Genomic DNA, 18,557 nt, shown 5'->3' on the forward strand with positions numbered 1-18,557 from the left:
CTTTCCTATCTTGTCCTTAGTAAATTTTAACTTGTTTTATGTACTTAGCTGCATACTTGTAACACAGTTAAATGCATTTTGTTCTATGCTGATTTGAAAACAACAAAGAAAGCAGATGACAAAATACAAATTCCCCATAAAACGCTTTGAGAGTTGAATGTTCTGTGCAGAATGGATCTCCAAGAGACACCAACCACCTATCTATCATGCAAAAATATATTTATGCATTATAAAACCATCATTACTGTCACTAGCCTTCTTTTGATGTGCAGTCCTAAGTCTCATCAATGGCAATGGGTGATACACGAGGGAAGAATAGACGTCCAGCATCATCTAAAGACAGGAACTACTCAACAACACGCTTTAGAAATAGGGTGCTGGTCCCTTGGTGGTGGAGGGAGACAAAGAAGCTGCTGAGCACGTCCTGATCCTGCCCCAGTCCTGCTGTTCACAGCTACACCAGGATAACTGCGTGCCTCAGCTACCAAGCAGGTCAGCACATAATAATCACCGTTCTTCTGCCCTGACATTTAACTTGGGTGGTTTCCATGACCTGGATAACCACATAGCCCCACAAAGCTCTAGTCCAGTTGACCAGAGGTGGAAATAAACCATCACACAGCAATAAGACAAGTTGGAGGTTAGATCCACAGGGCATATTGCCCAAAACACTACTTCACTGCTTTGCTGTGGGTATAATTTGACAATCAGAAGTAACTATGGCTTATGTACAGAGAACCTGCATGCAGATTCCATAATCCACACACCCACGGTCTAAGACTTACTTTAACAGAGGGAACAAACACCCAGTCCCATCAGCCCAAGCTTTGGCACTTTGGTGGCTCTGGGGAGCACTTCCAGAGCACCCTTGGACCCTCATGGTTTGGGGAAGAAGATGCAAAGCGATCGCTCGAGCGCCTCAAGAGCCAGTTTACACACAGAAAATTCTGCCCTTACACAGATGACAACCACTGGAAAAACCCTGGAGGTCTGAACATGTAAGAATCTGTATCAAAAGTTTATGCATGAAAGCAAAACACCAAATGTTACTGTTAGTTTCTCACTTGCAGGAAAGCTGCCTTTCAAGGATAACTGCATCTCCTAGATCATACAGATCTAGTTTCAAAACAGCTGGGAAATGGCTTAAAGCATTCATCAAAGAACAAATGCTTCCTAACCTAATTCTTGGGTGCTTAGAGCACTTGCACAGCAGACCCACAGACCAACTTATCCCCAGGGGCAAGTGAGAAAACTTTCATTTATGACATCTTCTGTGCTACGAAGGGTCTTGGTTGGCATCACCTTTTAGTCACTCATGAAGAGGTAGACATCTGGAAAGAACACTACGCTTTCACTTAAATATTTCATTTAGCTTAGTTATAGCTAATATACTCAGCGTTCAGTGCAGAATACCTAATTGTTCCCTGGGGGCATTAAAATATAATATGTACTAATGCTCTTTTTCACAAGTATCTGAAAGAAACTCTCCCGACGGTCCCTCCTATCTTTAACTTTTCTCCATCTCTCCTCAGCAATACTTCAATTAGTTTCGTTTGGGAATGTCACTCAGACAATTCTTAGTAAATCGTGTTTTGCTCTCAATCCCATTCACAAATCCGTACCTTCTTGCTGGTTTTTATTTTACTTCTAACCATAAAGGTGTAAATTTTACCTAAAAACATACTGGTAATAGTGAATGCGTTTTGGATTTGTTAAAAGAAAGTCGGCAAATTTCTACAGTAAACAAACCACTGTTTTTCTACCTCTCCAGTTCAACTACTGCTATGTGCTCTTGACTGTCCTCCTCCCCCAGATCCTGCCTCCATAATTAATGTGAAATTGTGCACTGCAAAGCAATTATTCAAAATCAGTTTTTCTTTTCAACTGCAAGCCGCAGTTCCACAAAAATCCTCTAAAATTATGACCGATAACTGAGAAGTTTAAGAATTGATTTAAATCACATTTCTCCTTTTCCCTCACTTATGATCACCACACAAAATCTTGGTCTGTGGCTGCAGAAGAACCCCAAGGCATCCTGCAGCAAAGGCAAAACACGGGCATTTCCACCAGCACGGTCACAGTCCGAGCTCCACTTCCCTGTAACAAATGCAGTCATATTTATCTGAGCAAATTGAATTTAAAACCTGACCAAATCAGAAAGATATACTGCCTTTAAACTCCAGCTGCAAAAATGGAAATGGTAAAACAAGATCCAAGATAAGAAGTGGAAAAAAGAGCCAGGCATAGAGGGATTCATCTCATTCTTTGATTTTTCTAAAGCAACATCACAGTAAAAGGAACATGACAGAGAGGAGTTGCTGTGCAGAGCAGTTATCACGGAGGAGCTGCTTCCTTGTTTATATTACTGGTGCAGACCTTCCTGCATGGCACCACACATCTCCCCATCCCTATCACTGCATACATGTCATCACTGGGATGCAAACCAGCACATGTCCTGGACAAGGCAATTATCAGAACAGAGGAAAAGCAGGACCGCTGAGGAGCTTAGATTGAAACAAATATTGATGAAGAGATATTCTTTTATTTAAAAATCTGTCAGGCAAACAGTAATGGCCAAACCCTCTCTCAACAAGTTGGGTTTTGTAATTCCCCCAAAAACCCACAAACTTGAATCCATGTCTTGAAAAAAAGTGTTTTAGTAGTACAGTATTTTTATTTTCCTAATGATTTGCTATTTTCAGTTCTTTTGCATTTCATCTCTTCATCACGGTCACTGAAGAAAAGCAGCATAGAGCCAAGATAACAAAAAAAAGTCAGGGTAGACTTACATGACCTGCTGCCAGGCTGTGCTTGGTGTGTGGCAGGACCTGGGAGACTGGACACACAGTGCTGTTTCTTGATCCTTGTTTTCAAAGGTACAACATTCCCACAGCGAGATGCAAAGGGGGCTGGAGGGGAGAAGAGCAACCCTTTCCCAGTCATCCCCTTTTCTGTCTGCATGGTGAAAACCTACTACTGTATGTGGAAGTTCAAAAAGAGATGAAACGAACTGCTCTACCCTAGCAGCCTGCCTGGCATTTCAATTACCTTTGGCCGAGATGAAACAGCAACAAGAATTCTCCTGATCCTGATAAGAGCAACACATTTCTGGGAGATGACAAGGAAAGCAGCTTTCCTTGTCACCGGGCTCAGAGAAGGGTTAGAGACTACAACAGGTTCAGCATTTGAATGTGCTTAGAAAGATTAGTTATCCTTTGTGGATTCCTGGGCTCTCATTAACACCTAAGCTGCAGGAGAAACATGGGGAAGCATCAAGGAATATTCTGTTAACTGTAATGAAGATCACATTTACAGTACACTCGTTTGCCCTGAAGAGCAGTCGGCTGTGCAAGTCCCCCATATACAAATTAGAAGAGCATGGTCTTGGCAAGGACCCAGACATGGGTGAGGTGAAGCATAAACCATTAGGTTTATTGGAGGGAAGATGGATGGCTAAAAATGTTTGGCTCCCCTTAAGGCTAGGCTAGAAGTTTCAAATGTATATGAAGCTTTCAACTACTTTGGGGAAACTCACCTGGTTTCAACCACCAGGGAGATAACAGTGCATCATTTTGATGAAGCAGCACATAAACAGTACATTTTCAAAATCATTAAAGAACTTATCACAGGTAGTTGGCATAATTTTGCTCCGCAGTTTGTGGTAAATTCTGTTTAGTTGTAGTGATATAAATCTGGAGCAATGCCTTGGATTTCACTATAACTCTCCTGGTTTTATGTAACTGTCAGGAAGAATATTTGCATTCCCAAGAGCGGAAAATTTAGGGAGACACTTGGAAAACAAGCAGAATAGTGAGATGGCCTTGCTGACTCAGCATAGCCCCTTTGTTTTCAGATACTGCAATCACAATAAAAACATTTACAAGTCTCTTTTAAGACTCCTGATCACCTTCTTTTCACTTGAAACAGTTTATGGTCAAAACAACTAAAAGAAATGAACAAATAACATTTAAACATACACATAAAAAGAGAACAATGTGATAATACTAAACATTTCCTTGTTGATACTATTTTTGCACTAAAAACCCACACAGTTCTACAACGGGATTTATGTGGTTTCCATAGGAGATATTTGAGTCTCTAAAAGATCTGGAGTGCCACAAATTGTGGGTTTGGTTTCATACGCTTAATTCCATGCCACACAAAATATATTCTGCTGAAATATTGGGTCCTTAAGGCATTTGTTGCTCACACAACAGAGGTACACATCTTGCTGGTATCTTTTAGGAGTGAAAGCTTTAAGAAGCTCATTAAAGGATAGATCCAACAGTTTAAATTCCAGACTGATCCCTGGAGATTTTTTCCACCAAGAAGTAATTTCCAAGATGACTTTTTAATGCTAACGTCTTCAAAGACTGAAACATAAGAACTGAAAGAAGATGGCAATAATTAATGAAATCACTTTTAAGTAAAAAGTCTTCAAACATTCCCTTTTGCTGCAGAACCACACCAATGACTCTAAAGTCAAGTCTGCAGAGGCATTTTTGTTACAGCCCAGATATTTCCTACCCTTTTTAGAGATTAGATAAGGACTTCTCAGCAGCTCATGCTTTTTACTTCAGCCCAAGGATTTTTTTTTTTCCTTTTCTTTTACGTATCAAATTTAGCTTAAACCAACAGAAATTAGAAGGGCACAGTGCGAGTGCCAGTGAGTACACTGAGAGAACAAACTTCTCTCCAGATGTATTTAGCTTCCTTGACAAGTTCTGTGTTTTGATGTTTTTCAGGTAGGGAATATCACAGATTCATAGAAAAATCAGAATGGTTTGGGTGCAGAAGGGATCTTAAAAACCACCTAGTTCCAATCCCCTGAGGTGGACAGGGTTGCCACCCACTAGATTCGGTCACCCAAGCCTGGCTTTGATCATATCCAGGGGTGAGGCCTTCCAGAGCATCTCTGGGCAACCTGCTCTGATGCCTCATCACCTTCATCACAAAGATTTGCTTCATTATGCCAAATTTAAGATCTGCCTTCTTTTTGTTTAAAGCCATTACCTCTTCAGTAAATTAAAGTTCCTGTTACTACATGCCCTTGTAAAATGCCCCTCTTCACCTTTCTTGACGGCTCCTTACAGGTTCTGGAAGGCTTCAGTGAGGCACACCCAAAGCCTTCTCTTCTCCAGGCTGAACAAGCCCAATTCCTTGACCTTTCTTCACAGGAGAAGTGCTCCAGCACTCTGACCATCTTCATAGCTTTCTCTGGAATCACCCCTACAGGTCCATATCCTCTTATGCTGGGGGCCCCAGACCCAGATGTAGTTCTCCATCTGGGGTCTCAGAAAGGGAAAACAGAAGGGGACAATCACCTCCCTTGCTCTGCTGCCACCCCTGTCTTCTGATGCAGCCCAGGATACAATTGGATTTCTGGGCTGAAAGTGCTAGTTCACACTGAGCTCTCATCAACCAAAACCCCGAGTCCTCCTTAAGGTCACTCTCATTCCATTTTCTGTCCAGCCCGTCTTTGTGCTTGAGAGTGCCCTGACCAAAGTGCAGCACCTCACACTTGACTTTGTTGAGCTTCAAGAACGTTGCCCTCACATGTTCCCCCTGGATGGCATCCTCCTCCTCCCGTGTGTTGCACGCACCAAACCCTGCAGCTTACTGTCCTCTGCAAACTTGCTGGAGGTGCACTCAATCACACTGGCTGTGTCACTGACAAAAATGTCTGAATATTAATTTGACCTTCTCTTAACTGTCGCTTGCAGAGTTGAGAACTGTTCGATGTTCCTTGAATAATGGTGCTCAGAGGAATACTACTGTTGGTCAGATGTTGGGTAAATATTGAAAGTGTTAATTTTAAATTGGTAAAATGCAGTTTGGCTTAAGGCATAAAGTATTCGCCTGGAATACTTATTACATATCGACAGCACAGCATGAAGGTAAAGCCTAAGGCTACAAACCCAATGTTAAAATCTCCATTTATAATTCACTAATCACTGCAAACACACCACTACACTCTTTTCTGTGAATGTCACAACTCTTCCTTGGGCGTAAGTTGTAGACAAAGTTTGGTGAAAATCCAGAGAGCGCAACAAAGCTTTGGTGCACCTCAGGGGTTCCATACCTATGAAGTGCTGGTGTTGGGTAGGGCACTGCTAAGGCAGCACAGCTGGTAAACCACCAGGGTGCTGCTGAAACCCTGGGATAAAGCAAGCTGAGGTGCTTGGAGGAACACAGTGAGCAGGTACAAAACCTTGCTCTGGCCATGCCCAGAGCCAAGTGACTGGACTGGCATACCAGGGACACCTTCTGATAAACCCACTGGGCTGCACTGGCACAGGTTGCCCAAGGAGGCTGTGGATGCCCCATCCCTGCAGGCATTCAAGGCCAGGCTGGATGTGGCTCTGGGCAGCCTGGGCTGCTGGTTGGAGACCTTGCACACAGCAGGGGGTTGGAACTGGATGAGCATTGTGGCCCTTTTCAACCCAGGCCATTCTGTGGTTCTATAATTCCATGGTGCTGAAAGCAGAACCACAAAAAAGCTAGCTAACCTCATGTTAGAGATACGTCCACAGGCTGAATTCGGAAAACATCTAGAAGCTTCTGTCCTGACTGCATCTCCAGTATTTATTCCCCAAAGCAGAGCAACTGGACGCCCAGCTAGCATCTCAGCTGAGATGACAAAATCTTGCATGCCTCATTCTGGAGCTCAGAGCCCAGACTTGCCTGCCCACTGCATACCCACCATCATATCACTTCTCTTCAGAGCCACCTTCAGTTCGTTTTCACAGTGTGTTTAATAGCCCTGACTTGCTGCAGAATGCAATTCCGCAGGGATATTTACTACCTATTGTTTCAGAAGAGCCAAGCTATTTTTCTCTCCCAAACCACTCTCATTCTCCTCTAAGCACACAACTCTCTTTTTCATTGTTTGTCTCTTAACTTGCTGTGTTTGGCCTCTGGCCAGAATCCCTTTTTCTGCCTTGAAGGAGAGTGACAGTTTGCCTTTGAAGAAGTGCCAAAGCTGTTGTTTGGCTGACCAGCAGGGAGCAATCCTGCCCAACACTCCCTGCCCTCTCCCATATTGCCCTCCTTCCTCAGAAACATGCAGTTTCCCAGCAAGCCGAGCTGATAAAAGAAATCCCAGAAGAGATTTTCTAAGCAACGTATATATAAGGTTTAAGCACACACAGAGTGTTGGAACTAGAAGACACACCAGAAGATCAGACTAGACCATCCACTCACCCCATGGCAAATCCAGCTGCACCTACCAGATGCTGCTGACAGATATTTGCCTGATTGGTTGCAGCTTCCAGTCAGTGACATTTCTGTGGGCTACCCAGTCCAGCGTGCCACTTTCCAGCAGAAAACTTTGGTAAACCTCATTTTATTCTTCAATTTAATGTTATTGGTTCTTGTCTGAATGTGGACACGAAGAACTCATTCATTATATTGCTCATTTTTCAAGTAGTATTTTAAAATGCAGAGGAGCAAGCTGTAATTAGTTACCTGGTTATGGCGCCTGTGCTTTCCATGTCTACAAAAACACCAAACTTCTCTGTCCACATATCTGCTCATATGCTAATACCACTGCACATCAACAAAGGGTCAAATGCCAAAGTCTGTGCAAAACTAAAAACCTTCTCAGCACAACACAAAGACTTTACAGAGAGTCTAATAATATTTCCTGCATTGCTTTATTTCCTACACAGTCATCTTAGTCCTGGCCTTGGGACATCGTTCATTTCCTATTATGACTATGAAAATCTGTTGGCAAGATGAGAGAGGCTGAAATTCTGATTCACCGCTTGCAATGCAGTTTGGTTTTTAAGAAAAGCTTAACCAGCTGCTTGTAGCATTTCTGTCTGTCACACTGGTAATATGGAAATAGAAAAGTACAAGGGTACATGTCTTGCACTGATAACAAGTATAATTGTTTCAGCTTGAGGGGGATAACTGCAAAGAGATTTGACAGGTCTTGAAACTCTTCATTTTTCCTTTAAAAATACCTGAGACACAAAAACCAAACTGTTTTCCACTCTAAGTGCAACATCACCCCTCACACTTACCCCGTAGAAGGGTTCATGATGCAACCTCCTTTGTCAGTAGATGCTTTGCAGTTGCAGCCCCTCTCCAACGTATCGTGATTCATCCCAAAATTGTGGCCCAGCTCATGAGCCAGGGTGACTGCTGCACCTAGAGGGTTCTCTGAATGATCCTTAAGAAAAAAAAAATATATATATATAATAGTGGTCAAAATATGAAAGCAACTAAAAATACACAGTCCCATTCCAAGGTCCTATTCCTCATAGTGCTTTATGAACTTACCAGCTACGGTAATACTGTTGTTAAAAGCACACAATTTAAAATCCATTCATGAATACCAGAAGCAGATTGGGATTTTCAGAGCAGCCTATCCGTCCTGGCCACCCAGCTTTCTCAGCACATCAAATATTCAAGGCCATCAGGCAACTTTGAACATATGGGCCATATCTTTATTGAGGGCTTTACATTTCCCTGCTGAAAAACTCCCCAAACTTCCCAAGACATGGCAGTGGCAGAAAACAGTAACTTAGATGTGGAGCATGGGGAAGGGCAATCATTTATGGGAGAGGATGAGTGTGATGTGATTTTTTTTTGTTTCTTTGTTTGTTTTTTAAATTAAAGAACAAAGCAAGATGAAATCTTCAATGCCCTTCAGTTAACACCTATGAATATTCAAAATGCTGCAAGTATCAAGATCGAAATATTAACATTATTCCCTGTTGTAATGCTGGATTTTTTGGACAACTACTTCTGAGAAATTCCCTGCACGGTTTGATTAAAAGCTTCTGATGAGACTGATGTTTTGGCTGAACCACAAGAAAGAGACATTTCCACATCGATCACTTTCCTTGAGGGAAAAAATATCCACTGTACTCACATAAAATCTTTCCCCAAAGGCATAAACATGTAATATAAATGCATGATCCACTATTTATCAGTCAGTAAATGGAATTACTGTGTATAGCTGCCTGCTCTAAAAGCATATATGAATATATTCAGTTTAAATAACTCCTGGTATAATCTAAGTCAATCTTCAGACTAAAAAGAAGTGAAAGGTAAAAGCGTCCATGACATCAACTATCTATAAATGAAGCTTTTAATCTATGACTTGGGGAGGGGTCTGGTGGTTGGCAGCCCTGCCCATGGCAGAGGTTTGGAACTAAATGATCCCCTCCAACTTAAGCCATTCTGTGATTCCATGACTTAAGAGCTTCTCCTTTCATCTGGCTGTGCTGATGTTTTCAGTAATTCAATCCTTATATAGAAAAAAGAATAATTAAAAAAAAGAGAATACAATTGAATTCCAACAACAAGGAACTACTTTTTCAGCTGGAATAAACCCAAAACAATTTCATCTTTTAACAAAAGATTTTCCTGCTTTTCCTGAATTAAAAGAAATAACAGTATCAAAATGTCGTGACTAACATAGCAGCCAGTTGGTGTGCAGTTAACTTTTGAAATGTTTGTTTGAAGAAAGGAGCTGCACCACGTGTCCTAGGAAAAGGATCAACATGGAAACGTATGCAGCAAAATAATCTGTAATAATCAGGAAAATATTTACTCCTGCACAGTGCCTACGTATGGAGATGTCTTATCTAGATACTGGTCACATACAGATTGATTTGTCTTCGTTCTTACAGTAAATTATGAAATACTTAGGGTATTCAGTTCAATTGAATCTGGTGTCCTAAAAAGAACACAACCCCTCACACAACTGGAAAACAATCCTGTACTGAAGATTAAGAAAACAATTACATAATTCCACATAATTTACTGGCGAAGCAATGGATGGATGCCTTGAAATTATTGCTGTGTTGTCCAGCTTCAGCAATTCCTCTGAGCTGTGAATCAACCATATAGACAACAAACTGAGATCAGCTCCTCAGTCTGCAAGGCTCTGTGCTGGTATTACAAAGGGGCTCTGCTCATCTGAGCACCTCCAGCACTGGCAATTCAAAATAGAAATAAGAGTTCATGCTGTCCACTTCAGAACTGCAGCAATAAATGACCTGAAATGTAATTTGGGACTTGAATAAGCAAACAATTATTACATCCCATGCGGTTCTCATTACTAGCTCAGATCCACTTGGAATGCAATTTTATCAGTTTCTGGAGTGGGTTTTTAAAACAAGGAATGTGATGTCTCAGCAACAGAGGTTATTTGAAGACAGCATAAATGGAGATTATCAAAACAAACAGTAAGATGTCCCCCATTTGATACTGAGACCACTTAAGTATTGCAACTACTAAAGAAATGAATAGCAATGTGACTGATTTATTCCACCTCCTACTTTTAAAGCTAACTTGAGTAGTAAAAGTCATTACCAAACAGTTTCACAACCATTGTTAAGACATTAAAAGATGTTGCATAAAACAGGCAGCTGCTTTCAGCTGAACTCTGCTTCATTCCAGTGGGATTCAGTTGAAACCTCAGTAATAAAATACTGTCACCTACAGCTAGAACACTTTCATACCCCAATCCCTGTACTTTTCATGCAAGTTCACTCCATTGTAAGAATGTAAGTTTTCAAAAATATACATTTAATTTCATTTCAGCCATTCATTGCTACTGTTCCACAGTTGTTTAGCTTAACTGCCTACTAAGGTCTATAGAAATTAGGTGTGGAATTCAAGTGGAATTTAGACCTTATGGTAGACCAGGATAACTGCAAAAAGGATCAGGATCATGCATGGTTCTGCTCTTCCCAAATTTACATTCAAAAGCTTCTCATTTGGTTTCTCACGCACTTGCTCCATTTTCTCTTCCTTCTGAACTGTTTTCAAAGCTGGGAACTCTCTGAGGTTGGATGTTAGGATTGGGATGGCTATTATGAAATTATCAGGGCTGCTCAGCGTTCAGTGTTGAGATGTTACAACTCCGTAGCCTCCCATGTTAAAAGCTATTTCATTTGCACATTTTCCAGACTTAGAGCTTTTTGTCTGCATGTATGTATCAAGACTTTTCTGTGCATACCTGAATCAACCTTTGTTAATCAAGAGGGGTGAGGTTGGAAGCTGCCCACCTGGGTTTTAGCGTGAGAATTTGCTCGGTTTGGATTCGGCTCCTTATTGATGACTTGCTTGAAGAAGAAAAACATCCCTAGCTATGCTGTGCAAGCCTCAGGTTAATTTGCACCTCAAACATTTCAATTCACCAGGGTTGGAGTCTCTGGGAAACAACGCGTTCCACTGAAGCTACAGCCTGGTTACGATTTCCCCACAGACCCTGGGTTTCTCCTGGACATATGAATCAGTCTCTTCTCTGTCAGAGCCCTGGGAACACTTTAAAGAAATACTGGTTCCTCTTTTTCGGTTACTGGAATGAATTTTTTTTCCCCTGTTTTGTTTTTCTTTAAACACCAGTTTCCAGAGTGAGGAGGATGGGATTTGCTGTAAAATACTGCAGCGTATTTTAAAGTTTATGCTATAAATTAAAAGAACAAACAGTCATTGTTAAGAGTATGACCAACTGCAGATAAAGCCAAAGCAGTGACTGCTACCCTGAGGGAGGAATGGGGAAAACGGGGCCGGGTGGCTCATTTATGTCTTTGCCAAGAGTTGGAAGTGCACTGGGAGACTTCTGCAACTTTCCCTTTCTCTCTGCCTCCTTTTCCTTTCATACCTAACCTCATGATACACAACAAAAAGCTGTAACAAACACAAACTAGAGACTTGGTCTAAAGCCAACAAGAGACTGAAGCCTTTGTATTTTCTACAATTTTGATGTGACTTTCTCCACCTGATTTGATTGTTTTCCCCGATCTTTCCTACTCCTCATCTCTCCTGCTCACCACATAAACCCTCCCAGTCTGGATCATCAATATATCATATCTCATGAATGGCTTCTTGCCTGATTGTTTCAGAGACCACAAAGGAACCGTTCATTATGGGCCAGGCTCAGCCTGGATGCTAGTTAAGAAGAAACACATTGCCTTCAAGGAGCTGTATTTCTGGGGGCACTCTGCTGTGTGGATTGTCCTGAGGCAAAAATCTTGGTGCCTTGGACTCCAGGTTGGCCTTGCAGTGCTCTGAAGAACTGGGAGGTTTGAGACCATGCAAACTCAGTGCATAGTGCATTCCTCAGCTCCTCCTCACAGATACAGGAGAGGATGACTAAATCAACTAATGTGAGGGAAGCCTAGACTAAAACACAGAAAAAAAACAAAAGTTTTCAGGCACTTCCAGCACGAACTCAAAAATAAAGAACATCTTTGAGGTTTTTAGGGCTTCCTGGCTTTCGGCTCTTGAGCTGAGCTGAGGCTACCAGCAGAGCCTATTAGTGGCCTGCAAGCTTTTGAGTACACATCTTATTTCATTTCAAGTACATGTACTGAAAAGCGTAGTTAATTCAAAACTGCTTTCCCCTCCCTTGCACAAAACACTGCTTTCAAAATTCAAACCATTCTTTTACATTTCCCTCCCCCCATGCCCCCCCCCCAAAGAAAGCATCCCAGAGCTACTAGCAGATATTGGCTAAGATGGCTGCTTGTTTGTTGGTCACATCCAGCATCTAAAAACACTACCTGTAATACTCTCTAAGAGATTTAGGTGGAATAAATGCTGCTATTGTTTATACTCATCTGGCAACATAACAAAAACACTGTGCTACAAAGATGGAAAGTAATACCTTACATAATGAACTCTGTAAATACAGAATAAAATCAATGTAATAAAAGATTCAGGATAGACCTGTTGTTGCCTGTAACACTAGTATACTCAGGTGCATAACAAATAGATCCTCTGGTTCTCTTCCTTCATAGCACCTCTTCCTTTGACGTAACAATGAGCAGAAGCAGAGGATTCTTGAGAGAAGGTCATGCTATGTTTTAACACCATATTTCAGTTTCATGCTTTCCACGATGCAAACTACGAGTTAAAATACTTACGCTCAAGCTGCTCGTTGATACGGATATTATTGAGACTGAAAATGTGACTAAAAGGAGCTGACGTTCTGGTACTGAACGCAGCACTACAACACTTGAGATCACATTGCAGCAGCTGGGAGAGGTTCCAGCTCTGTGCTTTTGCCACTTACCATGACGACCCCTCCAGACTGCTCTGCAGTACACATGCTCATGATGGGAGCCATGCCAATGGTTGTCCCTTGGAAGTACACCCCGCTGCAGGAGGGAGGAAAAGGAAAAGGAGAATTGCACAATCACCACTCAGTGCCAAGATATCACCCTCATTATTTAAAGTCTTGTGTTTCTGCCAGCCTCAAGTATCCCATTTCAGATGTGTCAGCTCCAGACATTTGCAGGTTTGAAAACAACAAAATGTGCAGATTAGCTTTGCCAACTTGCTAAACTGACAGTGACAGAATCCCTGCTATGAAAAAGATCCATTTGATCACCGTCCTTTGGATTTACTTCTGTAATGTGACTCTTTCTTCTTTTCCTTGATTGAAGTTGGGAATAGAAATGCAAACATAAAAGTACTCTCTCTCAATCAAGGAAGGGTTACTTTAATGCCATGGGAAGTTTATATGCTACTTGCTGTAATACACAGCAGAGAATTTAGTTTTTGCAAGCCAAGTATTAATACACATACAGAGTAATCAAATGATTTGTGGCAGTTTCAATAATGCCAGAATATAAATGCAGTGAGTAAAGAGAACTTCTTTTAACTACTAAGTCTGTTTATAGCAGAGAGGATTGTTCATTGGTTGAAATAATACCTGGATCAAGACAGATTCGAGACAGAGGTGTTTCTCTTACTCATGGTTTTGCCTTTTTTTTTTTTCCTACTCTAGAGCAGCCAGGTAAAAGGTTACTTAAACATTAAGTCATAAGTGGAAATCAATTACCCTATCCAGAATGTATTTTGAATTTTTACTGAGATCATTCTACTAAGGAACAGGATTCAGATGACAGAATAACAGAATGGTTTGGGTTGGAAAGGAGCTTTACAGTCACCTGGTACAGCCCTCCTGCCATGGTGAGGGATGCTTCCACCAGATCAGGTTGCCCAAAGCTCCATTCAACCCAACCTTAAGATGTCTATACCATCTTGACAATAATATCCCCTCAGCTCTGCTGCAGTGGGGAGGGCAGGACTGCCTTCTTCAGTAACAGTTTACACTGAGATAGCCTTAAACTGACTGTAAATTCACACCTGAAATATTGCTTATTACATATCCAGCCTGCCACGTGTGTTGTATCCAGGAAAGCTCTAGAACTAAGAGATATTGCTGAGGAAGCAGATTTGTTTGGAGCGTCTGAAGGGTTCAGCAAAACACTTTGTGATTGCAGAGAGGAAAGACAGCCCTTAAGGAGCACAAGCGACCACCCCAACAGCTGAGAGAACCCAATCCAGCCAATGTTATTCATGGTATAAACTCTACCTTATTAGCTGTGCATTGTCATGGGGTTTACGAGGTAGTAGTTTTAGCTTTCTCCAGTCCAGAAACTCATGGAGGCTGGTGAAAGGATCTTGAGAAATAGAGCACTTATCCATGTCGTTCCACACTTCCACTCCGACCAGGGCTACTCGAATATTTAGTGGCCTATAAAACTAAAGAGAAAACAGAAACAACAATTGTTGCACTGTTGGACACTGCTATCACAGCGTTAAATGTCAGCGTTGCCACAAGGGGGGAGCAGGTGCAGCATTAGGGATGGAGCAGATAAAAATTGTAAGGTAGGAATAAAGTAGAGAAGGACTCAGGAATCGATCAAGTCAAGATTTGGCTGACAATCTGAGAAAAGCATATACTAGATCTTTGTCTTGTTTATATGCATTATAGCCATTTGGATAACTCTGCCATTTTCTGAGCATAAATTAAGCATGAAACATAAATACATCATAACATGCAAAATTAATTTTGAGCAGGTAACATATAAACGCCTGTCCTGCAGTAATAAGTCAGCCAGACAATTATGCAAGAGGTGGAGGTGTTTTCAGCAGCTTGTTTTTAATCACAAATGCTTCTCCTTGAGTTAATGTCCTTGAGAACTTGTTAAGTTCTGGTCTGAACTATACTTCCTCTGTCATTATTTCACTACCAGCACATGGGGAGCTGGGCTGGGGACAACAACTACCGTAGGAAGGAAGGGGTAAGAAACGTGTGACTCGCTCTTACCTGGAGGCTTTAGCTTTAAGCTCCTTTTTTTTTCATACAAGGTATAAATGTAAATTTTAGAAGCTTAATTTGTACTAATCACAGAATGGCCTGGGTTGCAAAGGAGCACAATGCTCACCCAGTTCCAACCCCCTGCTGTGTGCAGGTCACCAACCAGCAGCCCAGGCTGCCCAGAGCCACATCCAGCCTGGCCTTGAATGCCTGCAGGGATGGGGCATCCACAGCCTCCTTGGGCAACCTGTTCCAGTGCCTCACCACCCTCTGTGTGAATACAAAGATTTTCCAACAAGTGCTGGAGATGAACTTTTCCTTCAGAAAGTGCAATAACTTCTGAAAAAGAGAAATCATTCTCATGTTCTTACCTTATCAACATAGTTTGCAATTTCTATCAGCCTCTGCTTAATTTTTTCCACATCCTTGCCTTGTCTCTGAAACTTGGAACATAAAGGATCAATGTTCTAGCAGCACAAACAGTAGTGTTTTCCCACAGCAGCCACTTAGCAATATTTGGTCCTTAGTCACCCTCTGTAATCCCCAATTGCACATTCCTGCTGGCTTCCACGGGACGACCAGGATGTGGTGCATAATAAGCACAGGCTATGGGATGGGATTTGTTTTTCACATAAGGACTTTAAAATCCTTAAGTCTTATATTGCAATCTGTCTGGGGCTGATGTTTTGTGAAAATGAAAAGACTTTCCTGTACACTGCTTTGGCAGCAGAGCCATTGTTACTCCCTAACTAGCTGTGTTCAAGGAGAGTGAGAGACCATCACATTTGCAAATGAAAATCAAATGCAAGTAGCAAAATAATCCAATCCAAGACTTCATATCTTTGGTTGCCATTCAACTGACTGGAACATTTCTACAGCCTGTCCTGGCTCCTTGCTCCATAGCTCTGTTTCCAAACTGTCAGGAAGGCTTCATGCAATGTGATGGTAAAGCACTACTTCAAAGGGAAATGCAGGATCCCACAGCATCCTCCAAACAGTGACAATCCTGCCAAGGGCTGTCACAGAATGCAGTGAAGATACAATCAGTTCATGGGCTGTGAATTTTCATTTGTCACATCTTGAATTACCGACAGATATCCCAATTACCTGTGGGTGTCACATTACTTGTGAAATATTGCAAGAGAGATGTACAAAGAACTATCAGTGTTACCCCTATCTTCAAGGGCCTTCTGTTGCCTAGCTCTGCAGAAGCATGACATGTGAAAGCCCCAATATATATTTTTTTTAAATCTGAAGCACATTCCTTATAATTCCATACTGAAACTGAAAAGAGCTACTCATTTCCAACCTGTGTTTCCCATGTCCTTTTAAGTCTCTTACCTCACGATTATCTGCCACAATAACAAGCTCCACATATTTTGTTGTCTTCAGAGTCTCCCTCTTGTACTGTCAAAAAAGATGAAAACAGTATTCTGTTGGATTTTTTTATTTTTTGTAATAAGTGACCCTTGGAATCAGCTCTTCCCCCAGTTCAACACAGTGCTTGCAAGAGGAGATGCAACACATCTCAGATTTCCGGCCTTCCTTTTATCTACACAACAGAAATTGTCTATGTGGTGCTCACAGAAAAACCCACAAAACCCAAAACCAAACAACTGAGATTCGATCACAAGGAGAAAAATGATGCAAAGGATTGATCAACCTTTTGGGTTTTTGCAGTTACAATGTTGGAGTTATCTTTCCTTACAGGAGAACATCATCTCCATTGGAAAGAACTTTCCAAGGTGCTCTTAAAGAAATTATTAATTGACTTTATGTAAACATTTTGCACAAACATTACTATGAAAAATGAGCAACGAAGGAATACTGAGTCAAGCAAATGAGAGATCAAGTGGTCAACTGAGCAATTACATAGAAAAAATAATAATAATAATAATAATTAAAAAAAAAAACAAGACCAAAACTGCAGAAAAAAGAATCTACCTAAATGAATTGTCAGTGTCCAGAGTAGAAGACTGTAATGCTTAAAAAAAAAAAAAGAAAAAAAAAAAAAGGCTGGCTTACTTTTAATTTTGTATCTGTATATTCACATAAAAGAGCTAGTCAAGTTACCAGCAGTTCTAAATGCAGGTTTGAAGTACAATGCTTACTTCAAGAAGATAAAATATTGTAATATTACTAATCACAGAACTCCTCTGCTACCCTAATTTAAGAGACATTCTGAAGCCCATAAAAGTCCTGTGATTTATGCCAGCTGAGCATCTGTTGCATTATTTCTCCCATGTCACTGAAATAAGACAGTTAGGAAACAGAGGTTCCAGCAGCACGCCCAATCTTTGTGCCAGAGTTTAAGCAACTTCAGCAGTTGCATGACCTACTAACAACCATGATGCTCTTTAACCTAAAGCAAAACAGAACTTCTCAAAGCAAATGGTCTCTAAGGCAAACTGTGCAACCCCTTTTAAAACTCTGTCAATACTGGATGTCACCATTCCGCCAAATTTTACAAAGTTTTCCTGATGTGCTCAAAATGTTTCTCCTTGCTATCTGCAGATTGATTTGGAATACCTAGAGGAAAATAAAAGATGTAACTCTCACTAATTCCAGCATTCTAATGTTGAAACACTCATGTTTAATAGAGCTACGCAGCCTTCTAACTACAATAACTGGAAAACATTAATTTCCATTTAGACTGTTTCTGAGAAAGCACTAGAAGCTATCATTAATAAACTAAGAATCAGCTGCACTTCGTGTGGTTAGACTTACTGCAGGCCTAGCAAATGAGCACATGTAGATATTCCTGTAACTTCTCTTGGTACTGGGTTCTCTACCATCTTCTTTTGTTCTACTGGACACAACCAGCACCACAATGCAGGCATGATGTGTGCACGGACCTGGTGCTTCCTCTGCCATGCAGGTCATCAAGTAGCAGGACACCCAAGAGCCAGCACATCCCCTTTGCAGCTTCTGTACCAGCAGTAAATGGGGTGTGAAGGATCTCAGTAGAGCTTGATTCACCTCTCCACTACACATCAGACAGAGCTACACTACACATCATAGACATGAGCGAGGTGTTATGGAAGGCAAATGACTGTGTGGGTTTTGTTTGTGACAGAGCTAGTCCCTCAGACACTGAAAATCTAATATCAACTCAAAATTTATTATGCAGTCTTGATTAAAGACTTACCCCTAAGATGCCTCTGGTCTTCTAGTGAAAACTGAGATGTCTCCCAGGTGTGAAGATATAAGGGCTCTGCTAACCCTAGTCAATAAGCTATTCGTTTTTCACCAAAAGCAAAATTATTTGGACAGGAGAGAGTTAGCCTGAGAGAAGTTGGCTAGCAGGCTGTAATCATATTAGCCTCTGGTGACTGATTTGCATAACGAATCCATCCCTGCAATTTGCCCAAAGGCTATGTGTATTCCTTGGATATGATATTTATTTATAAGATGTACCTAATTATTGCTTCTTTCAATCTGCTTTCTGCAGCCAACTGCATCAACACACAATCCATTGCCT

The 18,557-nt window shown here is 41.3% G+C and overlaps 1 protein-coding gene across 3 annotated transcripts in view; it reads right to left on the reverse strand.

The window, feature by feature from the left end:
- The window catches only part of ADAM12 (ADAM metallopeptidase domain 12), a 169,272-nt gene that overhangs the window by 39,684 nt on the left and 111,031 nt on the right, over window positions 1–18,557 (reverse strand). For all 3 annotated transcript variants that reach the window (XM_048945733.1, XM_048945732.1, XM_048945734.1), the window contains exons 7-11: window positions 16,418–16,483; window positions 15,448–15,519; window positions 14,348–14,517; window positions 13,040–13,124; window positions 8,028–8,176 (exon numbers count right to left, since the gene is read on the reverse strand). In XM_048945733.1, coding sequence (XP_048801690.1) covers window positions 8,028–8,176; window positions 13,040–13,124; window positions 14,348–14,517; window positions 15,448–15,519; window positions 16,418–16,483 — 542 coding nt within the window. The remainder of the gene's footprint in view (window positions 1–8,027; window positions 8,177–13,039; window positions 13,125–14,347; window positions 14,518–15,447; window positions 15,520–16,417; window positions 16,484–18,557) is intronic.

The sequence above is a fragment of the Lagopus muta genome, chromosome 5 (assembly GCF_023343835.1).
Source record: "Lagopus muta isolate bLagMut1 chromosome 5, bLagMut1 primary, whole genome shotgun sequence".
NCBI lineage: Eukaryota > Metazoa > Chordata > Aves > Galliformes > Phasianidae > Lagopus > Lagopus muta.